The sequence below is a fragment of the Phyllopteryx taeniolatus genome, chromosome 9 (genome assembly GCF_024500385.1).
Source record: "Phyllopteryx taeniolatus isolate TA_2022b chromosome 9, UOR_Ptae_1.2, whole genome shotgun sequence".
Lineage (NCBI taxonomy): Eukaryota > Metazoa > Chordata > Actinopteri > Syngnathiformes > Syngnathidae > Phyllopteryx > Phyllopteryx taeniolatus.
The window spans coordinates 17,171,810-17,191,543 of record NC_084510.1 but is presented as its reverse complement, the minus strand read 5'-3'; the positions used below and the strand labels follow the sequence as shown (position 1 = coordinate 17,191,543).

The 19,734-nt window shown below is 41.6% G+C and overlaps 1 protein-coding gene and 1 long non-coding RNA gene across 7 annotated transcripts in view; one reads left to right on the top strand and one right to left on the bottom strand.

Moving 5' to 3' along the window:
• The window catches only part of LOC133484206 (inositol 1,4,5-trisphosphate receptor type 1), a 77,597-nt gene that overhangs the window by 22,890 nt on the left and 34,973 nt on the right, over positions 1-19,734 (bottom strand). For 3 of the 6 annotated variants that reach the window (XM_061786448.1, XM_061786447.1, XM_061786443.1), the window contains exons 40-44: positions 12,962-13,009; positions 11,779-11,911; positions 8,844-9,031; positions 1,711-1,894; positions 782-1,035 (exon numbers count right to left, since the gene is read on the bottom strand). In XM_061786448.1, the coding sequence (XP_061642432.1) occupies positions 782-1,035; positions 1,711-1,894; positions 8,844-9,031; positions 11,779-11,911; positions 12,962-13,009 (807 nt within the window). The remainder of the gene's footprint in view (positions 1-781; positions 1,036-1,710; positions 1,895-8,843; positions 9,032-11,778; positions 11,912-12,961; positions 13,010-19,734) is intronic. The other 3 variants (XM_061786445.1, XM_061786446.1, XM_061786444.1) reach the window with 2 other exon arrangements.
• Positions 1,887-4,004, top strand: LOC133484211 (uncharacterized). The gene is made up of 2 exons (XR_009790326.1): positions 1,887-2,069; positions 3,372-4,004. It is a non-coding gene; the product is annotated as an uncharacterized LOC133484211 (long non-coding RNA).

Genomic DNA, 19,734 nt, shown 5'->3' with positions numbered 1-19,734 from the left:
TTCATGCCACTAACATAATTTTAATGATTATTTTAACTGGTCACCGCACGACAAGGATAGACAATCAGAGACTGTAGAGAGAGGAGGCGTGATTGAACAGTGTGTCACTAGATTGCCCATGCGCACTGTGCATCTTATGTCATCGTTCGCACCGGGTCATCAGGTAAGTTTTTTCACCTCTCTTATATTTTTAACTGATTTTTCATTCCCACGAATACAACATCGAACCAGCAACATTTCATTTTTGGCAATACTTCATCATGAATAAGAAATACTAGCAATGTAGCTGCCTTGTCGTGCCGCTGTGTACACGCGTTAGTGAGCTTTGGCCAGAGGCACGAGAGGGCACGGGCGGGGAGTGAAAAGAAGCTACGTTCAAAACGAGCTAACAATTTGCATATTCTACCTTTAATGCAAAAGTGCTTTTCCACATAAAAAAAAAAATCTGCTCCTTCAACACATTTTTAAACAAGATTCAGAGTTGTGTTCCATGAAAGTCATAGATTTCCCCCTCCCCTCTCCCCCCCAGTAATTGAGAGCAATAAAACGCACTATAAACATCAATCACAAGAAAAGTCAGAGATGGTTGACATTACCATCATCATTATAATTATCTCATCACCCTAATGACAGGTGGAATAATTCCAAGCCATTACAAAGAAACGTGTGTAGCGCTAGGGAGGAAGCAGGTAAATTAAACGCCCATTTAAAAGGGGAAGTGCAGTCAAGAGTGAGTGCAAACTGTGAAAACACATAGAATGTGGTGCTTGGAGGGACCAACCTGCAGGTCACGGTTGTGATTCTCACAAAGTAGCTGCAGGAAACGAAGGATGGGCTGCATGATAATGATGACGTAGCTCATCTCCCCTTCATCCTGATTCTTGTCTCCGGTGCTTGGCTGGCCATCTGCAGAGGTGAAATGGTCCTCTGGGTCAGCTTCCCGCCGATAAGAGTTAAAAGCTTTCTTGGTGGCAGACGACGCCTCGAGTAGTTGCTCTCGCACTTCTTCTGTCATGACGACGGATGATTCTCTTGCTGAACAAACACAAACAAAAGTATATCAATTGTAATTTAAGCATGAGCTTATTTGTTTGTGTTTACAATATTGTTTGAGTTATGTTTTCACATAAAAGATCCCAATATATACTAAATTATTTTGATTGCACTCCAGGTTGTAATTAAGAGAATAGCATCTCTGCCATTGCCATGCTGACGCTGACCACCTACACCTACCTATAATAATGGTGGACCAGCCTCGACTTGTGATAGCGCTAGCATCAGTGGAAACGGTATTGTTCAGAGCTCCCACAAACTGATGGATTAAAAAGATATATATATTTTTTTTTACTGTATACTAGTTTTATTCTCATTTATGAAGTACAAACACTCGCTTGGCTTTTTTTCCCCCTACTGTTTGAAGATATTAGGTACTGAGCTAAGTAAACGTTTACATGCAATTTAAAGACTTATCCCCCTTGGTGGTCTACATATACAAGGGAACGAAAATAATTGCAACTGAAAATATTTATTGAACCGAATGGTTCACCAATGTTTGACGAAACAACTAAGGCTTATTTACTATTTGCATTTACCGCGGTGGCCTAAAAATAAATTACACCTCTCTACAGTAGGGGGAGGACGGGAGCAAAATAAGAAAAAAAAACGAAAAGGTACCTGTACTTTTGCTAAATCGAAAGGGTAACCACAAACCTTTTTTGCGGACCGGGGTGTCTTTTTCCTGGCTGTCGTAATCTCTCTTCCGGTTTCCGAGGTCGCTGGTATTTACTGTCACTGTAGCTTTGATCTCCAGCTGCGCCAGCTTCATGCGGTCGTAGAAAACGCGAAAGAACTTTTCTGACTTTTTGTCCTCTGTTAGACGGCAGAAGAATGAACGCTGGACACACAGGGAAAACATCACAAAGTTACCAGCTTCAGTGAAAGCAGACCAAGTTGTATCCCGCCGCTTGCTCAAAGTAGGCTGGAAGAGGCTGTCGGTCACCTGTGACCCTAATGACAACAAGCAGTACAGAAAATGGGTGGGTGGATGATGTAAAATGGCAACATTGAAAGTGAGTAATTTCCAACCATAATATAACAAACCAATTAAGTTTCAAAAGTCACACTTAGTGCTCATATTCAAAAACTCAATTTATTGAATTGAAAAGACAATGTTATTTCAAGTTTGGATAATGCAACTAGAGCACTGACGCGTTACTACGAATCCCACTCATTTTCTAGCTGGTGTATCCCGGTAGAACACGGCCTACTGCTTCTAGACGGGAAAAGAAGCATGTGACTTATGTGTGGCGGCGTTAGTATTAATTCCACTAACACTAACCTCCCCAATCCTAACCCTACCCCATCCTAAACCGCCTTAACCCCAACCCTATGCCTAAACGTTACCTGAACAAACTGTTATTTCGTACAAATGTGATACATATTTAGAATGGTCATCCCGTTACATCTGCGTAGCCTGCCTTTCCCACAATGCATGAGCCAATCATGTTGCAGTGTGGCGTGTCTTGCCTCCAACACGAGTAGGATTCCTAATAATGCAGTACTGACAGGTAGACTGTGTAGTCACTGCAAACATGAAACGATTTGGTTTTAATCATGAGGACTTCAACTTTTATTAAAAGTAATTCATTAATGGACTTGACTGGACAGTCACAAAGAATTATACAAATCTTAAGGGCGCAAGTCTGGATTTAGGTAGACATGGGGGTTTAGTTCCGCTATTGTTCAGGAATGGGGTCACGCAGGATTAGAGCACTTCTACATCATGTACAATGAGTGCCGACCGGCCCACTGGAAAGTTGTTTTGATTGTGTAACAGTTCTTATCTATAGCACCCTTTACAAAGGCCTTACCCAGCAGAGGCCGACTCACCACACAAACAGGGTGAAAAATGACACGAGAGGGAGACTGCCCTACTTGCACAGAAAAAGAGATGGGAAGTAAAACAGTCCAGACACGAAAAGCAAGACAGAGGGAATAGGAAATTTTAAAAAAGGAGTGCGGGCAGTTGACTGAAAGAGAGGAAGACACCCAGAATACTCTGTTAGACAGTATCTGGGCCAGTGAGGGTTATGTAACTGTGATAGATTAGTCATATATGATGATAAGAATTCAAAAGTCAGTAATTCATGAATAGGTAAAACTCATGTAGATGAATGTAGGACTTTCAAACTTGTGGGAAATGTTAAAAGATTTGCGTTCTAGAAGAGGTTAAAAACTTATTTACGTTTAAATATGGTGAACACTGTTTAAAAATACTTGTCTATACCTGTACAATATGTCAGGTGTGTGATATGCTAGTTTTGTCTCTTTGAGAAAAGCAATCGGTGATCGACTGTTTATGTCTGCTAAAGACAGAGGAGGGAGTTCTCGGCGCGATGTCTCATTCTCGGTAGAGCTTCCGGAGAAGAAACATCGTTGTCTGAGTGGTCATTTCATCTCCCTTCATTCAGGTATGATACCTGAATATTAATGTGCATAAGCTTTAAGAAACCAGTGGGTTAAAACTAAGTCATATAATTGTTTTGAATCTGTACTTTCACGTTTATGTCCGAGTTGAGTTCGCTAGTTTGGGGGACGCTCAGCGGCCATTGTGGATTGGCGCGGGTGAGAAGTGGGAAGTCACGTGATGCGTGCACACTCAGGCAATGTGCCTATACATGCACATGCAACTGAAGAGGTTTGGGGCGATGTGTGTGTTCAGAATTGATGTATTTTTTCTATTGATATTATTGGCAAACTATTTCATTAGTCTATAGATTTACAGATAAATGAATATGTTTATTTACTGCTTAGTTTATTGGAAGCATAATGCATCTTGTATATGTAAGTTTTGTTTATCACATTAGAAAACAGTTTTGTGAAAATGCATGTTATATAAAAGAGTATTATTTTGTATCATTGTTGGAATATTTGTATTCAAGTGTCTTGTATTATTTATGACTACTTAAAATACATCATTCTCGGTAGAGCTTCTGGAGATGAAACATCGTTGTCTGAGTGGTCATTTCATCTCCCTTTATTCAGGCTGTTACATAACCACCTGTCTTTCCAGGTTAAATGGAAAACTGGACTACTGGAGGAGCAAAAGTGGGGAAAAAAATAAAAAATAAAAATCAAGAATCAAGCCTTTTGTCAAACGTGATCACCAAATGATCTTGTGTGACGATTTTACACACACATTCAAACACATTCTGTAAAAAAAAATGAACAATTGTGACCAATGCATTACTAAACCAAGCAATTGTTAAACAACTTAAAGTCAAGTTAACACACTGTTGAGTTCAAATCTCTTCTGTAGCCAATTCAACAATAAACTACTGTAGGTGATACTGGCCTGAAGCAGATTCCACAGGCTCATGCCCCACCCCACCCCAGGGCTCCACCACTAAGCAGGAGCTCTCTTGCACGTACGCACCGTCAACACTCAGGGACAAGCAGATAGCAGACTATAAGGAGGGAGGGGACGAGGAGGTGGAGGGAGTTGTTGAGCGAGGCCGTCATCCCTGATGACAGAGGGTGGCTGAGAGTGTGACGAGTGACTGCCCGCACCTAACACCCCACTCACGTCTTGCAGCATGTCTGGAGCGGTAGCTGATGGGAGGCAGAATGCCCTTCTCTGCTCATTACAATTGAGGATGAGTCAGGGGTACGTTTGCCACCGACTGAACCAGAGTGCGCAGAGATTGAAGCACCCACCATTACATACCCCCCCCCCCCCCCCGCCACAAACACACCCATTATAATTACATAAGTCACACACATACTTTCCAGCACAAGCACACACAAGCAAGAAGGCACACACTTCTTCCACACCCACTGACTTTTTACAGACACCCACAAAAGTAGGTCAGCTGTCTCCCGCAACAGGCACATCCCTATGTTTAAAAGATATGCCCACGTCACATAGGCGCTCAGAAAGACTGAAGTCTTTGCCAAAGTTATGTAATCATATTTGCATCAGCGTGGTATTGTCACCATAGAAATAAACGTGTGCAGTCGGGCATGCGGTCCTGGGACTGGTTCAACCTGGCACGACCCTTCAGCCAGGGCAACGGACTTAGTAGTATTATCGGATTTTACTCTGGTAATATACATTTTATTTACCAATTTACCAATAGTTTTCACCTACAAAAGCTGACAAAAAAGTATTTTTGCTAATTTTAATGCTAGAACAATGAATACAAATATGGGAAGCCCTATAAGAAGCACCAGACTAAACATTCCTTTCATGGTTTCTTCCAAAATTAATATAAGCTCCTGAAGCTACCATCTATGCATGGAAAGCCATTTGAGCGGCTATTCATTTTTCCTTGATATCTAGCTTAAAGTTCATGTACTAGTACGCTCTTTGTCCTTAGTAAGACAATTTGCAGTACTACTAGGGCATTGAATAAACGCTTAAAAGGTTTACCCAGTTATGAATGAAAATGAGTCTGCTGAGAATAAATGCTTTAATGGCTTTATGACAAGCTGTTTGAGCATTTATTTGAAATCCTTGCTATCCAGCTTAAGGTCCATGTACTAGCATGTGCTTTGTCCTCACTAATAAGACAATTTAGGGCACTTGTTGAATGACTAGGGCGCGCTAGTACAATAACTGTATCTTACTAGCAATGTTTTTTTTCTACTGCTGCCTTTCACTATAGAATGACATTTCTGCACACTAGTAAGAAAACTTTGGCAAATGAGTAGGATAACTGCATATTACTAGTGAGGCAAAACTGTGCACTAGTTGACAACTGCAGTAGTTCTACAGTAGTAGCACGCAGATGCCAACTAGTGCAGTTTTGCCTCACTAGTAACATGTAGTTGTGCACATGCAGTAGCGGAAAAAGCATTGCGAGTAAGACACAGTAGTTCTACTAGCGCAGATGAAGACAGTACTAATACATGGACCTCCAGCTGGATATCAAGGATATCGAATAAATACTCGAACGGCTTTCCATGCACAGCAGTGTGATACTGGCTCTTGCGCAGCACCCCATCTGTGTTTGGATATCAATGACGAGGATAGCCTGATGAGGAGATGATGTGATTGACGAAGTAACAGTGGTCAAGGAGAGAATGGAGAAAGGCCAATAGCAGAAAATGATGGTAAAAGAGAGAGAGAGAGGAGAGGGACACGCATCCCAGCCCCCGCCCCTGTAGTGTTGGGTAAACACAGCCTGTCTGTATCCATGGAGACAAACTCTGATTGGAATGAGACACAGAGGAGAGGTGCGAGGTGGAGGCGGACTGCAGAAAAACAAGGTCATAGCGCTTCCCTTTCTCTCCTTCCGCTCTGCGACTTGGCATCAACAAAGGGATGTTATGTAACAGCTATTTATACTTGCGCTCCCTTTCCCTCACCCCCTCCCTCATGTCAAGCAGCCCCACATGCAAACCAAATGGAGCAGCTCCCTTCCCCTTCGGATCTGTCACCCATTTCATCATATTTACACAATGAGAACACAATTGTTATTTTTTGGGGGACTTTTCACAACACCAGTGAATACACACCTGCAGTGTGTGTTGTTGCCAGATGGCAGAGTGGAGAGACATCACTATTTGTCCCAACAACACAGTTAACCATCCAGGAAATTCAATTAAAAGCTGGAATGTTGCAAAACAAGTCGGAAAGCTATAAAACGCACTGGTATATCTCCAGCTTTGCATGAAAGCATTTGCAGACGGAGTATACGGGTTAGTGGTTTATTTCTGTTCTCTTTTCTGCGCTGAAGGTCATGAGTAAATAGTCAACTGTGTTATGAGAGAACAACATAAAGAAGTACTAACAGGTGCTCAGCTAGACAGGTCAAATGAACTAAAAGGTTAACTTTGGTCAACTAAAGTTCAAACTTTTCTTGAGAACTGAAAAAATGAGAATGAGTGAGCATGCATGTGACAAAAGGTAATGTTTAGGTACACTCAACTTATTGATTTGGTTAGGTAATTATTCATTTCCTAGGAAGACACATTTGTGCACTGTGTGGAGGTTTTACTGTTGTATTTCTTGACAACTGTAGAAGACCAGGGAGAAAGGAGCTCCAGTTACTCTTCAATTCCTTTACTGTGTTCCCCACTCCCTCCAACTTCTCTCCCCACTGCCCCACTTCCGGAGGCCCAGCATGGTCCGGCAAGAAAAGTCGAGGGAGCGGGAGAGGGAGCAGGAATGTTTTGAAGGCTGAGACATTCCTCATTGTTCATTCACAGAGGCTTTATGTAACAAACCTATCACATGATGCAGCTCTGCCGCAGCCGTGGGAAGCCCAAGCATTATCTCCACCGCAGCGGCTTCCTTGCTGTAATCTGATTATGCGAGCCCCATGATTGCACAACAACCCATAGATGAGCAGACTAATCACAAGACACACATCAATGGACAAATCAACATACAGGTTGTCCCAGATTATCGCACTACTCGTCACTTTAAACTGCGTACATTCCTTGAAGTCTCGGCGCCCTTTGCACAATGGTCATTGCACCGGACTATTGCTATATTAGTCATTCAAACTGCTCTAATTGCTAGAGCACTCTGCATCTTTTTGCACAATTGTATAAAAAAATTAAAAAATTGTACCGGCATTACCAGATTACTAGCAACCTTTTATTGCTCAGCGACAGTTTTTCTCAATGTCTTTATGTATCAAAAGTATGCTCTGTCAATTGACTGTCTGTTGTCGTACTAGAGCAGCTCCAACTACCGGAGACAAATTCCTTGTGTGTGTTTTTTTTTGGACATACTTGGCAAAATAAAGATGATTCAGATTCTGATTCAGCGGAACCTCAATAAAACGGACCCCGATATAACGGAAATCGGATGAAACAGACCGTCGGGACCGAACAATGTGTCCAAAAATAGTTTCCATTTGTCACTTAAAATGCCGTTGACAAAGTCTGTTAGTTCCATAATTGGCCGCTGTTGTTTACTGGCGCTGTGGCGCAATGCAGGCAGAGAATGGGACTGACGTATTTCCGGGTCACAATATGACTAGATCCAATTCCAAAAGACGTCTCTCCCGTGCCTACTTGACTGCCATGTTGAATGTGGGGCATTGACGTGGCGGCCATTTGATGATGGTTTTATTTATTGTCTATTGTGAATAGAGCGAGACAGAGTGGTGTTCACTCAGTCTTTGAAGTCTGGAACATGCTATTTTTGGTACACCAACAGTTTTTTTGTTTTTTTTGGGGGGGGGGGGTCAAGCCGTTCGCATTTGCCAACGGATTTGGAACTAGGAAGCACACTAATTCCTCGCGGCACATGAAAGCAACTTGCCTATGATGAGTACCCTATGTCAACAATGTCACCATAACCAGTCACAACGGCGTGGTAAGTTTGGATAAAATGTGAAACTTTCAAACATTTAAGCTTTTTAAAAATATTTATTTACAATAACTTAGTACTGTTTAGGCATTTTAGAGCCACGGGAAAAAAAAAAAAACTACAAAACAAGAATTTTGTACTGTACAGTATAACGGACAATTGGCTCTATAAGATGACCCCCTTGCCCCAATTAGTCCGTTCTATCGAGGTTCCACTGTACTTGGAAAAGAAACAAAAATAAACAAACAAAAAGAGATTACTAAACGCCATTGGAATAGTAGGAGTGAAATAAAACGGGGGGGGGGGGGGGGGGGGAAACGTCATATATAATGATACTGTCTGTAATCGAATGTGCATGTGCAGCTATGGTGGCACACTGACCCATATACTCATAGAAACATCAATTATATTGCAGATCAACGAGCAGTGAAAATCTTGGCAAACTGTGTTTACACGATTGGCAGATCATATAGTGGTGCACTGGGGGATACATTTGTGGGCTGTGGGGTATACTGACCTGGATGGTAGTGTTTCCGCCCTCCAGCAAAGCAATAGCCAGGAGAATGCTTTCCTGGAAGACTCTGTCACTGGTGGTATTCATGATGAGGTCAATAACCAGATCAGAGGCTCCTTCTTTGTCCAGGTGGCACTGCACCTCTGCTAGGCTCATTTCCCCACGACTCAAGCCCCCAGGCCCCCCTAGCACTACAAAATAACACGGGTCAACATGGGGGAGGGGCAACAAAAGCAGGGATGTGACTGCAGTTCATGAGAATATGTTTGTACAAGTTATACGAGTGAAATTTGATCACTCATCATTAGACCACTAACACTTTATAAGGCAAACCTGCACAATTTATTTAAACCAAATACAAGAGCTGTACTGTAAGTAATAAGATAATGATCTGTTTTCATTCACATTGTCAAAAGGTACAGATTTAACAACATCTTTATTACTTTGGTTGCTGTGGTAAATAAGTCCACCGCAAGACGACTTTACAGTAAAGATTACAAATGTAGGTGGTCCAACATAATTTTATCCTGCAATCTTTTTTTGCAGGAGCCTGATACACTTTTAGGATAAAGGATAAACAATATTGAAAACTGATTGATGGAGAGTGTTGGAGACTAAAGAAATGTTAAAAAACAAAAAGAAATTATGTGCAGTACATGACATCCATGATCATATGCTCTTTTTGTGTTGGATACACTTAACTGGAAGCTTTCCAGTATAACCAGAATAACGTAGAGGAGAGCACAGACCTCCCAAAAAGGGAAAACAAGAATTCTAATTTGGATCAGCACTAAAGTGTAAACACACCCACACCTGAAAATGTTTGAATTTTTACATTGACTCACCATACACTGAGAAATTAATACAATTGTAACAAAGGGCCCTCTCGCTTAACATTAGCACAGGTGAAAAGACGAATACTGGATCAAGCATGAGCAGTGGTTCTCAAATTTTTGACACCCAGTACCACCATCACAATCAATATAGTACAGTATTGTAATAGGCCTGAGTGGTCCCAAAAACAAGGCAGAGTTATCATTTCTAAAATGTACATTTAATATTATTGCAAGCGACTATAACATCATGCAGTTTGAGCATTAACACTGCACTTATATTTAGGGGAAAAAAATAAAAATATATATCAAGTCCACCCATCCATCCATTTTCTGTACCACTTATCCTCACTAGGGTCGCGGACGTGCCGGAGCCTATCTCGGCTATCTTCGGGCGAGAGGCGGCATACACCCTGAACTGGTCGCCAGCCAATCAATTAAAATCTATGGCAAAAAAAAATTGTTCAATAAAACCTTTACCCAAATAAAAAAAACAAACAAACAAAAAAAAAAACACTTCCTAATAATTTCATGCAAATGTATTGTACTAAAAAGTTTAATACAACTGAACTGCACTTAGCCACTGATTATTTCACATACAACTAGCGAGGCCACATACCATGAATAGTACTAGTACCACACTGAGAATCACTGAGCAAGGCTATCCAGATATGCACCAAAATGTAATGGATTCTTTGTTGCCCCCTGCCCTACCGCACCACATGGTTTCTGACTAATATCGTGTAAACCTTACAAATAAACAAAACAAAAACCTTTTTTTTTTTATCAATGGTATTACAATATTTTTACTTCTTTTTGGTGGAGGGTATTTCCTTAAATGTAAGGCATAAACTAACCAGTTAGCAAATCTCAATTTATTTTTATTTTTATTTTTTGGCGGCACGATGAGCGACTGGTTAGAGCGTCTGCCTCACAGTTCTGAGGACCGGGGTTCAATCCCCGGCCCCGCCTGTGTGGAGTTTGCATGTTCTCCCCGTGCCTGTGTGGGTTTTTCTCCGGGCACTCCGGTTTCCTCCCACATCCCAAAGACATGCGTGGTAGGTTAATTGACGACTCTAAATTGCCCGTAGGTGTGAATGTGAGTGCGAATGGTTGTTTGTTTATATGTGCCCTGTGATTGGCTGGCAACCAGTTCAGGATGTACCCCGCCTCCTGCCCGATGATTGCTGGGATAGGCTCCAGCACTCCCGCAACCCAAGTGAGGATAAGCGGCTCAAAAAATGGATGGATGGATAAAGCTTTATGTTATCTCTATGCCTTGGAAATGCATGTGACAGCAAATTTCCCACTGTGGCCATGCAGAACTCATGTGCGAGAATACTGAGTATTTTTGCAACAGGGGGAAAGCAAGTTTCCAAAGGCTGCCGTAGTCTTGCACACAGACACACTACAAAGTGCCTCACACAAGTAATACTTCCAAGATACTTCATCTTGGGCCACATGGCAGGGACTGTAAACATGGAATCAAGCGGAACTTCCGCTTCAGGTAAAATACAACAACCACAACTTTGTCTTATTGTGAAGGTCCAAAGCAAGGCAGTGCCATTAATACGTCCTTTGAAATTCTAATACAAATTTTTTACTTTAAATTCTATTACATCATGCATGTCATGGATCAGCACCAACAAATAAAATTAAAGGTGGGACAGTGGGCAGAGATGAACCGCTTTGGTATTTTAACTGCAGCCCAAAATACAATGTCTGTGTTATCTGACTGAGATAAGCATGCTGTGCTTGTCGTGCTCAAAGGGCAGCTTTGTGCACAACTTTGAAACTGATAAGAGCTCAGGGTCAGACAGACAGAGAGCTTCATCCTTGCATAACACGCTGAGAGACACTTGTTTTACTACAACTACAGGAAGCATACATATTTTGGCTAAAGATATGGAAACATTCTAGCCGGACTTTATTCCTTAATGCTGTCACTATGGACCCCTCACAATACCAACAGAGAAATCAATGTTTTCACGTGTCTGTGCCCAATCACTGGCCATGTCATTAGATACACCTACAGTATACTGTCCAATCTAATGTGATACAAGAAAACAACATACAAATGTGCATTCAACATTAGTGTTAACCACCTGATTGTTTTTTGCTGGGTCCTACAGGGCTCAGGGGGCCACTGCTGAATGACGTCAAGCTGTCTCTCCGCCCACCACTCCGAAGGATGTTGCCGTAGTAACGGTTCACTAGAATCTGCCTCAGTGCCTCGCCCTATCAGAGGCAAAGAAAAGAAAAATGCGATGACATGATTGCAGCCATGTGGCATTAGAGATGGTTAGGTAACAGGAGACAATCATCATCAGTTTTGTGCAGTGGACCCTCATCAGTACACGATATCATCACTGTGTGCAGGCTCCTTAACTAGCAGAAACTGTCTCAAACATTTCAAAGGTTTAAACATGAGCATAACCCACATTTTACGTCATTTACCACCCACTGGCCCAAAACTTTGATTGTTATCATCAGTGACCCAGCCTAATGACATTTCAGCATGCGGTCTTCACTAAGACCTGAGGTTGAGTCTCTCTCACTGTGACTCATCAACTGTTGAGAATTAAGCAGCACAACTTTGCTGTTGTTATAGCGACGGGTTGCCGTTGACGAGACCTCCCGTGGGACAACGTGAGGGAAATGAAAGAGGACGCGTGCGCGCATGTCCATTTGTGTGCGATTACGTGAAAAGTCTTTCAAACCTGTGTGGTACCCGATAGATTATTATGCAAGGCTTGCTCCTGAAGTTGTACCCACAACGGGCATAATAAGATGAGTTAGTAAGTGTGATGAAAATTTAAGTAGGCATTTATTGCTTTTCAGCAGACATTAACCATGCTTTAAGATTCAAACACTTTTTCCCCAGATAGTTTTCATTAAAAAATTATGTTTTTTTTTTTTTTTTTATTCTGTAGAGTTTTATCAGCATCTCGCTGCAAAATCGCTTCGCTGCAGTTGAAATTGATACTTGCTGACTTGACTCAAGCTGTAGTGCAGCTGCTGACTCTCACAAACTTGTCTCATGATTGTGTTTTGCTGTTGGGTCTGCCTGACCTCTTCCCTTCTCAGAGAAGCAATTGGTTATGGATGATAGTGCCCTCAAAACAAGGCTTTATTTGAAGCGTATCTAAAAAGGAGATTTCAATGTACAGAATGTCCTTGCCTACATTTCTGGATAATTAATATTTTGCAGCCTTATTGAGATAGACAGCTGTATATCTTCAAATGTGACTTTGTTTTCCACATCTAGCTACAACTAAGTGGACCTACCCTTTTCTGGTCCTCCAACAACTTCTCAGGCTGGTTCTGATCCAGCTGCTGGGTGCAGTGATGAGTGTTAGGCCAAAGAGATGTAAGCAAAGGGGGTTAATATTCATGCATCGAGTTGAAGAACACAGCACAACACAGTCAAGTCCATGCAAAAAGCCATGCAAAGGTCTGCTGAGAATGAGTTGTCATGCTTTAGGCACCAGAAATTATATATGATACAACTGAGACAGGAAGAGGTTTCAATTTTAAGTACAACATTAACATACAACCCCAATTCCAATGAAGTTGGGACGTTGTGTTAAACATAAATAAAAACGGAATACAATGATTTGCAAATCATGTTCAACCTATATTTAATTGAATACACTACAAAGACAACATATTTAATGTTCAAACTGATCAACTTTATTTTTTTTAGCAAATAATCATTAACTTAGAATTTTATGGCTGTAACACGTTCCAAAAAACCTGGGACAGGGTCATGTTTACCACTGTGTTACATCACCTTTTCTTTTAACAACATTCAATAAACATTTGGGAACTCAGGACACTAATTGTTGAAGCTTTGTAGGTGGAATTCTTTCCCATTCTTGCTTGATGTACAGCTTCGGCTGTTCAACAGTCCGGGGTCTCCGTTGTCCTATTTTACGCTTCATAATGCGCCACACATTTTCTATGGGAGACAGTCTAGTACCCGCTCTCTTTTACTATGAAGCCACGCTGTTGTTACACGTGCAGAATGTGGTTTGGCATTGTCTTGCTGAAATAAGCAGGGGCTTCCATGAAAAAGACGTGGCTTGGATGGCAGCATATGTTTCTCCAAAAGCTGTATGTACCTTTCAGCATTAATGGTGCCTTCACAGATGTGTAAGTTACCCATGCCATTGGCACTAACACAGCCCCATACCATCACAGATGCTGGCTTTTGAACTTTGTGTCCATAACAGTCCAGATGGTTCTTTTCCTCTTTGGTCCGGAGGACACGACGTCCACAATTTCCAAAAACAATTTGAAATGTGGACTCGTCGGACCACAGAACAATTTTCCACTTTGCATCAGTCCATCTTAGATGAGCTCGGGCCCAGAGAAGCCGTCAGCGTTTCTGGGCGTTGATAAATGGCTTTTACTTTCCATAGTAGAGTTTCAAGATGCACTTACGGATGTAGCGCTGAACTGTTTTAACTGACATTGGTTTTCTGAAGTGTTCCTGAGCCCATGTGGTGATATCCTTACACATTGATGTCGGTTTTTGATGCAGTGCCGCCTGAGGGATCGAAGGTCACGAGCATTCAATGTTGATTTTCGGCCTTGCCGCTTACATGCAGTGATTTCTCTCTATTCGCTGAACCTTTTGATGCTACTATGGACCGTAGATGATGAAATCCCTAAATTCCTTGCAATTGTACGATGAGGAACATTGTCCTTGAACTGTTCGACTATTTTCTCACGCACTTGTTCACAAAGAGGTGAACCTCGCCCCATCTTTGCTTGTGAATGACTGAGCAATTGAGGGAAGCTCCTTTTATAGCCAATCATGGCACCCACCGGTTCCCAATTAGCCTGCTCACTTGTGGGATGTTCCAAACAGGTGTTTGATGAGCATTCCTCAACTTTCTCAGTCTTTTTTGCCACCAGTCTCAGCTTTTTTTTGGAACGTGTTACAGCCATAAAATTCAAAGTTAAAGATTATTTGCTAAAACAATAAAGTTTATCAGTTTGAACATTAAATATCTTGTGTTTTAGTGTATTCAATTAAATATAGGTTGAACATAAATTGCAAATCATTGTATTCTGTTTTTATTTATGTTTAACACAACGTCCCAACTTCATTGGAATTGGGGTTGTACTTTTAGCCTATTTCCAAAATCAGTTACCACTACCATAGAGTCCAGATCTAGAAAAAAGTAATCAACTTTACAGCCATTTAGACCAAAGTATCATATGCCAATGTTCACGCAAAGTAACTCATGCTGAAAGCATTAGATCATGTCAACACATTTCTGTGTGTTCTGCATCTTTTCATGGACTACCTTTGCAAAAAGAGGTAAAATCTGTCTAATGCTACTGTTACAAAAACATAGCACTAAAATGGCAACATGTCTGCAACACACTGCAAGAATTATAGAATAAAAAGAAGCACTGACTCATATCACATTGACATTTAAAAGTCGATGAGTAAATACAAGGCGAGATAGCTCACAATATCAAAAAGAGTTTTCTGTAAAAAAAATTCTGCATTGTGCATCGTTTTTGTTCTTTAATGGCCCAAGTAAACAAACTAGATTCAGGTTAGACGGTCCACTGAAGTATGACAGTTTACTATACAGTATGCACAATACGTCAAAGTGCTAAGAGGCAATGCTCTACATAAGTAAGTTATGTAAAAAGGCAGGGCTAGGCGAGGGGCAGAAGGGGTTAGAGTTACATAATCAATCCAAAAGGAAGCAGGTCACCAAACCAGTGACACAGAGCCGCTTACAGCAGCCATCTGTCACGAAAACACAGAGTAGAAGAGAAGACAACAATCACTGACACTTTCACAACTTGTCAGTCCAAGTCAAAGTCAGGAGCCAATTGTGGCTGTACTACGTCAGTGTTTATTTTTCTTGAGCTTTGCTGTGTTTGTGCCACAAAATAAGAGCTCAACTAGCGGGTGATTGAAAAGTAACTCCCCATTTTGAAGTACTTGCAATTTATTTCTGAACTATAATTCTTACAAGAAATGAACATGAGAAGAAAGTGTATAGCGTGGAGTTTTATTTAAAATTTGATATGGGCGGCAGCATTAGCCACCAGTTTCTCAAGCCGCCTGGGAACCGCATTAACTGATTTCACAAGGAACTCTTGTGGGATGGAGACATAACGTCTTGTATTCGCCCTTCAAGTTCTTCCAAAGTCGTTGATTTGGTAGAATAAACCAAACCACCTTTAATCATGGAACATACACAAAAAAATTTGGGAAAAATATTACAACATATGAATAAATTATAAGTATTTTAAAATAGGGAGTTACTTTTCAATCACCCTGTATATGCTACTGCAAAGTAGGCAGGTTGTAGGAGATCATACAAAACATGAATCTCTTTATTTACATTCAAATTAACGTAACAATTTTTCAACATTGTGAACTGCATCAATCCACTCCAAAATACAGAGGGCAAACAAAATCACTTTTACATATTTTTCCTTTCATAGTCCTACAGTGATGGAGATTTTTATTGCCTGCTCATAATAATCATATACTCAAACTGTCAATACGACATTTAAAATATTTTTAGATTCTTAAATGTCATTTGAAGTAATACTTTGTCATTGTGCTACTGTACTTTAGATGTACTGTAAATGTTACATTGTGTAGTCATCATTAACTGCAAAGATTTGCAAAGGGCACAGACGTTAAGATTTGGTAAATAGACTGGATTATTAATATTATGATTTATGCAGGTTTATTGTCGCTTCAACCATATTGTACAGAGCAGCCGGGACCAATGTGTCTGCTACATCATAATACATTCAATTTCCAATTCTATGGCCATCAAGACACCTGTCTATGGTGGCATCACATACAAAAAGATAAAGGAAAAGCAAGAAGACTTTTAATCCTTTGAATAACGTCGTGTGATTATGTTGCTCTGTTTATTTATTGGCATATTTATTGTGAACATTTTGGTATTCTTACAATTTTTAGGGTATTCCACTCTACCTCCGTCAAAGTTAATCATTGAAGTTTTTTCAGAGGCCAACAGGAGTACAGCTGCACACACACCACCACCAGAGTATCCCAGAAGTATATCACAGTATATCACAGCTTGGTGGGTGGGGGCTCAGGACATTTAACAAATAAAAACAAAAAACAAAGGCAATGAAATGTCAGCTACACGAATAATTAATACTTTATTTAATGTTGTTGTTAATACAAATATTAATTTACAGTAGTCTCATATGGTAAGTAATATCAAATGTGCACACACAGTGTAGAAACGTCCAACAAGTCTATGGATGCCACATCAAACCCAGAAGTAGCGAATGCAGCAAAGACGTATTCAGTTTTCAGTTCATGATCCCAAGTCTGACCACAGACACCACCGTCACAGCTGCCACATCCGCCCTGACTGCATCACATTCTAGCAAACTGGAAATTCCCTGGGACAAACCCCTTTGGTTACAATCACAAATCTCCGCTTAACAAAATGACGTATATGTGACAAGCACGTACACTGAAATCTACAAAATACGTCTCTGAAAGTACCGAAACAAATGCATCTTTGTATGCTGAAGCTGAAACAGTGGTGGACACAGAAGCACTGGTGTTTACCACAAGCCTGCTTCCTATGGGCATTGCAGCTGACCGGCACTCCAAAAGTGAAAGTGAATAAATCAACTTAACGTAACAAGATCTGAAAAACAGATCCCGCAATGTTCGGGAGGAAGAAGGGAGTAAAATGCATGACGTATGACTTGCGTTAAAACAAGAGCTTGCATAATAAGACCGTAGCCACGCACGTGAACAGTGGAGGCAAACTTGAGAATAGAAAAAAAAAAAAATCAACAGTCTGTATGCTCAACTCCTTACATAAGTCTGAGAGTCAATGTCCCTGACATTTAGCAATGGTGCAGGAGCACAAACATCACTAATGTTACTCTGCCTCTAATAGGCTAATACGATCCTTATCGTGACAGTGCTATGAAAAGCTTTGTAAGCCATGCGATACGAAATGTTACATTCTTTTTAAATGTTATAGCATTTATACTTTTTAAAATTTATTCACACTGTTCTTCCCCCACCTTTTGAGGGGTGTAAAATGTTCCAGAACTGGAGTCACAAAAGACATATTTCAAATACAAACTATAGGTTTTCCCTTATGGAAGTAGTTAACTTGGAGTCTCAGCATTCTCTGCTACACGTTCATGCACTCCTGAAAGGATTCTTTTGGGCTCCTCTGCAGCTTGGTTGTCACGGCCCCCATCCTCACAGGCCACTCCAGATGCACTACACCAGTCAGTGATCACTTATGCACAGGGTAGGGCCAATGACTGCTAGTCAGGGACTTGGCAGTCATAGTAACAGGAGGGAGGTGGGTTTCCACTAGGCTCATGCCAGTGCTCCTGGGGCCAGACCCCTCTGGCTGGATGGTTGCTCGGGGTGGGGGCTCCCTTCTCATGCCCCGTGGCCGCTCTCCCAGGTGCCCCTCTTATCGTTCCCCTGTTGGGCGTCCCTATCCCCCCTCCTTTCCACCAAGTGGGGGACAGTGTATCGCCCTCTGGCTGGCCAGGGTCTGGCTACATTGGCGGGCTCTGCGGGTTGCGTCCCGCTCTTCTGGCGGTGGGGGGGTCACTTGTAAAGGTTATTGTGCATGTGAGACGGTGTCAATTCACTTGCATGTGTCCGCAGACACTCCTATGGGACTTATTCACTTGGTGTGGGGCCACTCACTCATTGCGATAAATAACTCATAACTATGCGAACGTGCTGGTTATCCCCTCACTTGCACTCTATTTCTAAAGATGTTTAGAATTTACATTTACACTCCCACCACACTTCAGTTGGACAGCCGGGTCCACTACTTATGCCCTGCATGCGTCCCCTCCTGTCCTTGTCCTGTCCAGTCCTATCCTATTTTGTCCTGTCATTCCTTCACAGGGTGTAGCGCTACTGCCCCATACAACACTCAACTCTTATGTGCCATTGTAGTAGGCGTATAATCATTTACTTTCCTCATCTTTATTACAGCTAATGTTCTGTCTTTTGTTGTCTTCTATTTCTATATTATTTTAGTTACTTTTTCACTGTCTCTCCCCTTTGTTTTTTCTGTCACTCCCCTTTAAAACTTCTGCCTGACTGAAAATTTCAATATCAATCTAAGAATATAAATAATCACAGTGGCATCTTAAAAATTCCACTGTTCCAGCATAAAAGGGATACAGATTCTCCTTTCTGTTTGACCTAACAGCTGGCGCCAGTCTTGGAACTTTTCTGACACACCTCGCATGCAGTAATATTTAGACATTTATATTTTATGTGCGGTACAGCTACTACTCACTTAAAACATACACTTGGCAGATCTCCTTCGACTGGGTAGGGGTGCCTAATTCTCTGACTGGTGAGTACAGTCATGTGTGGAAGCAGAGAGAATTTAGTACACTGTAGCTAAATGTAGACTTGTGTCACAGGTTAGTTACTTGCATGCTGCATATGAAGGAAGAGACTCCAAATATGTAGACTGACACATGGAGGGACAAATAAATTTTGGCATCACTGCCATTCTTATGTCTGAGACAGGAGATACAACACACGACAGGTGTGCATGTGCCTGTGTGTGTGTGTGTGTGGGGAGGGGGGGGGGGGAATCAACCATACCCTCCACCCCTTGCATCCCCTTGCAACCCATTTATAGACACAGGTGCACACAGTCGCCACAGATGCAGACGGACGGACACACACACACACACGCACACACAGCATGGGTAAATGGCTCCTGCGCACTTTTATCCTCTACAATTACAGCTGAAGGTCACACAGCAGCGGAGGGGCTGAGTTCCAGGAAAGAGCGAGGGGGAAAAAAAAACCCAAAAAAAAAGCCAGGTTCTTATGTAACCTCAGCCCAGAGTTGGAAGGAGCCCAGGAATCGTGCAGTTTGCAGGCAGTGAAACTAGGACACAGCCTCAATGACTGCTACTGTCGTCACAGCTCCGCACAACTCATTAATACATGCATATGGCATGCACATGCACACGCACACACACACACGGTGATAGTGTCCCCTATCGGCACT